Source organism: Sitodiplosis mosellana, unplaced genomic scaffold (genome assembly GCF_009176505.1).
Source record: "Sitodiplosis mosellana isolate CC-2019 unplaced genomic scaffold, AAFC_SMos_1.0 Smas_scaffold_3473, whole genome shotgun sequence".
Taxonomy (NCBI): Eukaryota; Metazoa; Arthropoda; class Insecta; order Diptera; family Cecidomyiidae; genus Sitodiplosis; species Sitodiplosis mosellana.
In genome coordinates, this window is record NW_022598715.1 from 12575 (window position 1) to 17404 (window position 4830).

At 34.6% G+C, this 4830-nt stretch overlaps 1 protein-coding gene across 1 annotated transcript; it reads left to right on the plus strand.

Annotated features, from left to right (window-relative positions):
- Nucleotides 1–3254: 3254 nt before the first annotated feature.
- LOC129571824 (uncharacterized) lies at nucleotides 3255–3704 on the plus strand. Its single transcript, XM_055451677.1, has one exon. The coding sequence runs from the start codon at nucleotides 3255–3257 to the stop codon at nucleotides 3702–3704; it is 450 nt and encodes a 149-aa protein (XP_055307652.1).
- Nucleotides 3705–4830: the final 1126 nt, after the last annotated feature.

Sequence of the window (4830 nt, forward strand, 5' to 3'; positions counted from 1 at the left end):
CTTCTTGAATCTACACCATATTTTTTTTTATCAATACAAGGAATTTTTCTTTATCGTTGGTACGAAATATGACAGTGACAGTATTTTTTTGATCGAAAAATTTTATGAACGATTGCGACAAAAAAATTCCCTCAGAATATTCTGGTTTTAAAGCGCAACATAATTTTTTCATAGTTGTTGTTGTGAACTCTAGGGGAGAAGTTTGTAAATTGACCAAGTTTAGGATATTTTCATAAATTTTCGAAAAAATGATACATCGAAATAAACAGATACCGTTGAAAAGGGGATCTCAAAAGCTAAAACTTTGCTGAAGAAACTTATTTGATTTAGTGAAGAATACTTTTTTCAGTCAATTTTCCATGTGGCTTGAAATTGAGAAAAAAAAATTGGTTTGTAAGCTGATCACCCCCTGAAAAGTGTCCGAAAATGAAAGAATCATTAAGTATTGTACAAACGACTGATTTACATAAAGGTAGGACCCCGTGAAATGAAAAATGTCGTAAAATCCATACAAAATCCTCTAATATCAAGCATTTCCATCTTGGTTGTATGACTGTTTTAGTTTTCATGTTCCTACTATTGTGAATACCGCATGATGTACGAAAAGAGCCAGGTTTTTAACGAGGCGAGAATTGATAGTTGTCGAAACCTATTGCTACTAATTGTTTATTATTTTAAATATGTAACAGTCTTGCACTCTTTTCCGGCCAAACCTCAATCAAAACCCACATTATATTCAGCCAGAGCTTGGCGGTGTTTAGTAAAATAAATAAATAAATAAATAAATAAAAAAAATTCAAATATTTCTCACCGGTGGAAAGGACATGAAATTTTGTGAAGACCAAAATGTACTATTTTCACCGGTGAAACATTTCACTGTAGAGAATTTTTTTTCGCCCGGTGAAAAATCAGTGAAATATTTTGCGTGCATTTCGCAACTGCTTCAAAGGATTCACTTCCATATTTTAAAGGATTTTAGTAGTTATTTTGGCTTTTATACAAATTTTTGTATTTTTCCATTAACACCGCCAAGAAACTGGCTGAATATTTAGTTTTGCAGGAAAATCATTCCAAGAGTCATGAAAAACCTGACCTTTTGATTTTCATACAATTTAATGTAGAATGTGAATTCTCGACTAGCCAAACAAAAACCTAAATTATGAATGCGAATGACCAAACATGAAAATTTCTAATGGAAGCCGATTGTCAACGGTTCGATATAATCTAAAAAAATATTACACTTTTAAAATATTGAGTGAGCTAGAGTGAATCTTGTGGAGTAAATCGATCCGACCTTTTTCAAGGGGTGCAAAAGAAATAAATCATTCGTTGAAAAATGTCGTCAATTTTGATCCAAATGGTTTTGAGCGATTTATGTTCATTCATAGCCGTATTTTTGTTTATTAGACAACAAAGGGAAATTTAGTTTGACTATTGACCAAATACATAATGCAATGTGTGTCGAACGGCAACGTCATTCAAGTACTTCGTTCGAATCTTTTTCACAAGCGGAAAAGAGGACAATTTGACAGGCTCAAAATGACTTATATCGAACGAATTTGTTTACTTCCTTGAATATCACGGTGGAAGATCATACATATAATTCAAGTGCTATAGGGTCCATATGTTCATTAGACCTTTAAACGGGGAAACATATTTGCTGACTATTTGACTTTTATGAATTAAATCACTGGAACATTTCAAAATAACAAGTTAGTGAGGTAACATTTATACAGAATGGCAAGGTTCAAGCCACATACTGGAATGAAAATTTGATCGAACTCTGAATTTCAGTGGTATTTAGATTTTGGTAGGCTGGAATTGCCAGTACTTCAGAATATTTTGTCTTATTGGGAATGTATTTCTAATAGAATGCTTAATTCATTTGTGTTTAGATCGTGTCTTCTTCTTTTGGAAACAAATTCTTGGAACGAAAGTATTAATGAAAGGATACAAATTATATATGGTCTTTAATTCTAATGAAAATATGTATTTCAAATGGAATACATTTTATTTTCCAAATTTCATTCGACTCTCATGATAGTTATATGGAGAAAATTAAGAATAATAATATAAAGAGAACAATGTTTTATGTTTTAGAATTTAATAAAATTGCTTTTAAACTCATTCCATGTTTGTAATTCAATTTAAAGAACCGGAAAATTACACATTCAAACCAATTTGCGTGGAAACAGACTTTGCAACTAAATTGCTTGCATGCAGGTAGTGAAATACTTGCATGCGACAAAAATTTTCAGCATTGAGCTCAGAAATACGTTAGAATAGAAAGAATCACATTCGTAATCCCTAGTGCTGCCATCGAAAAAATACCGAAAATGGGGATTTTCCTGAAAATCTGTCGGAAAATCCGGACATTTTTCTCAAAAATCAGGATTGTCCTGATTTTGTCGAAAAAACCAAAGAAAAATCAACATATTTTTTTTTTCATATTTTTGATGTTTTTTTCCATTCGCATAACAAACGGCATAAATACTGATAAATAAAGTAACACATTGTAAATATTTTTCTAGCAAATCTTGATAAATAACACCATAAATTTGTAGAAAAAAATAGTTGTAGAAAATAAGTAAAAAAAGTTTTCATGATCTATCAAGATGTGCATCCTGAGCAATGTCGTTATTATGATATGTCATTGCACAACAAATTGATGTGTGATGAAATTCTTCTGACAGCTCGTCAAAACACAACGGTACGGTTTCTCATCGCTGTCTCCAAATGGTCGCTAGCAATCAGAGCTTTTGAGGGTTGATCGTCCAGAGGAGGGTAATTTCAAATCCCAAATTTTTTTTGGGGGGTAATTTTGGAATCGAGTATGGGTGATTTCAAAAGTTGGGAGCTAAAAAAAGGTCATCACTTTTCAAGTGTACTACAAACAAAATGTCAAAATCAATGTCAAATGAAACGAATTACATACGTAATCCAAACTTTTCCGCACCGCAAAAATTTTCCTTACATTCCGCTTCAGAAAAAGATTTATCAATGAATTCATTAGACTCACCAAGAGAATTATTAAGTCAGTTTTTCTTTCGAATCAGAAAAGATGTCGTTCGAATAAGAGTGCGACAATTTGTTGAAACATCACAATTTTTACCAAAAAAGCCGATATGGGACAACATTGATGGAAAATTATTGCTTTTTTTTCAAAAATCCCTGATCATTTTGCCGAAGTTTAGTTCTAGCAAAAATTGACATGTATGAAACTTTTTTTTACCACAAACAATTTCGCTGATTATATGGCTATCACTGATTCCTTCGTAGCATTACAGGGTCAGTTGTTCCATTCGTACATTAGACGCATACAATCGGACATCCAGTCGAACCCGAAGCATTTTTGGAGGTTTGTGAACGACAGACGCAAACGTAGTGAGATTCCATCGGTTGTTGAGTACAACAACCAAACAGCAAGCAGCGATGCATCTAAAGCGGAGTTATTTGCGGATTTCTTCGAAAGCCAATACACACCGAGTGATGACATTGATTTGAACGGTTTGTTAAACGAATGCCGCAATGATGCATTGGATTGTGAACTAAACGAGGCCAATATGAACAAAGGAGCTCGACCGGATGGTATTTTACCGAAACTACTGAAAAATTGTGCGCATTCATTGGTCAAACCATTGACAAAGTTGTTCAACAAGTCATTGCAAGCGGGAATAGTGCCAAATGCATTGAAAACCTCGTGAATAGTACCGGGAATTAAATCTGGGAAAAAAAGCATTGCATCGAACTACAGGCCAGTAGTTATAATACCGATGATAGCAAAAGTGTTTGAAAGTATTGTGTACAATAAAATTCAAGCATTTGTGAATGGCAAAATCATCCATAACCAACATGGTTTTGTGAAAAATCGATCAACCTCAACAAATTTGCTGCAAATGGTAAACTACACTATGGATTCAATGATAGCGAAATGTCAAACGGATGTACTGTACACCGACTTTGAGACTGCATTCGACCGAGTCAATCACAAGAGGCTTCTGCAAAAAATGGTGAGCTTCGGATTTGGGCGAAGACTTGTCAATTGGTTCCATGCGTATTTGACATCTCGCACGCAGTTTGTGGGAATCGGCAACAGAAAGTCAAGAACTGTCACCGTCTCGTCGGGAGTACCAGCTGGAAGTATCTTGGGACCTTGTCTCTTTATTGTTTTTATAAATGACATTGTCGACTTTGTTACTCATGCAATTGTTTTGTTGTTCGCAGATGATTTAAAACTCATTTTGAGATCACGTCACCGAATGATGCCCGCTTATTTCAAATGGCCATTGACCAATTGCACGAATGGTGTATGCTCAACAAGCTGTACCTTAATCTGAAGAAATGTTTCGCCATGACGTATGCGAAGATCATCACCGTACAAAAATATGAATACACGATAAACAATGGTCAGCACAAATTTGACAGAATAGAGCTACACCGAGACTTGGGTGCCATTTTTGACGTGAAACTCACATTTGCCAACCACATTGATACAACAGTAGCAAGCGCACGCGGTGCATTAGGTTTTATTAAGCGGACACTGAAACACAAGTTTACTATAGAATCAGCAAAACTGTTATATTGTGCCTTAGTTCGATCGAAATTGGAGTATGCTAGTGTAGTGTGGCATCCATACCACCAGTCATACATTGACAAAATTGAATCAATTCAGAAAGACTTTGGAATCTGGGCACTTAGAGGAATTAACCGAAGAGATGTTAACTACAGATTGCCATCGTATTAATTAAGATGTGATAATTTGAATATTCAACCGCTTTGGAGGCGGCGTATAAATGCCTCAGTATTTTTAATTTATGATCTCCTATTAGG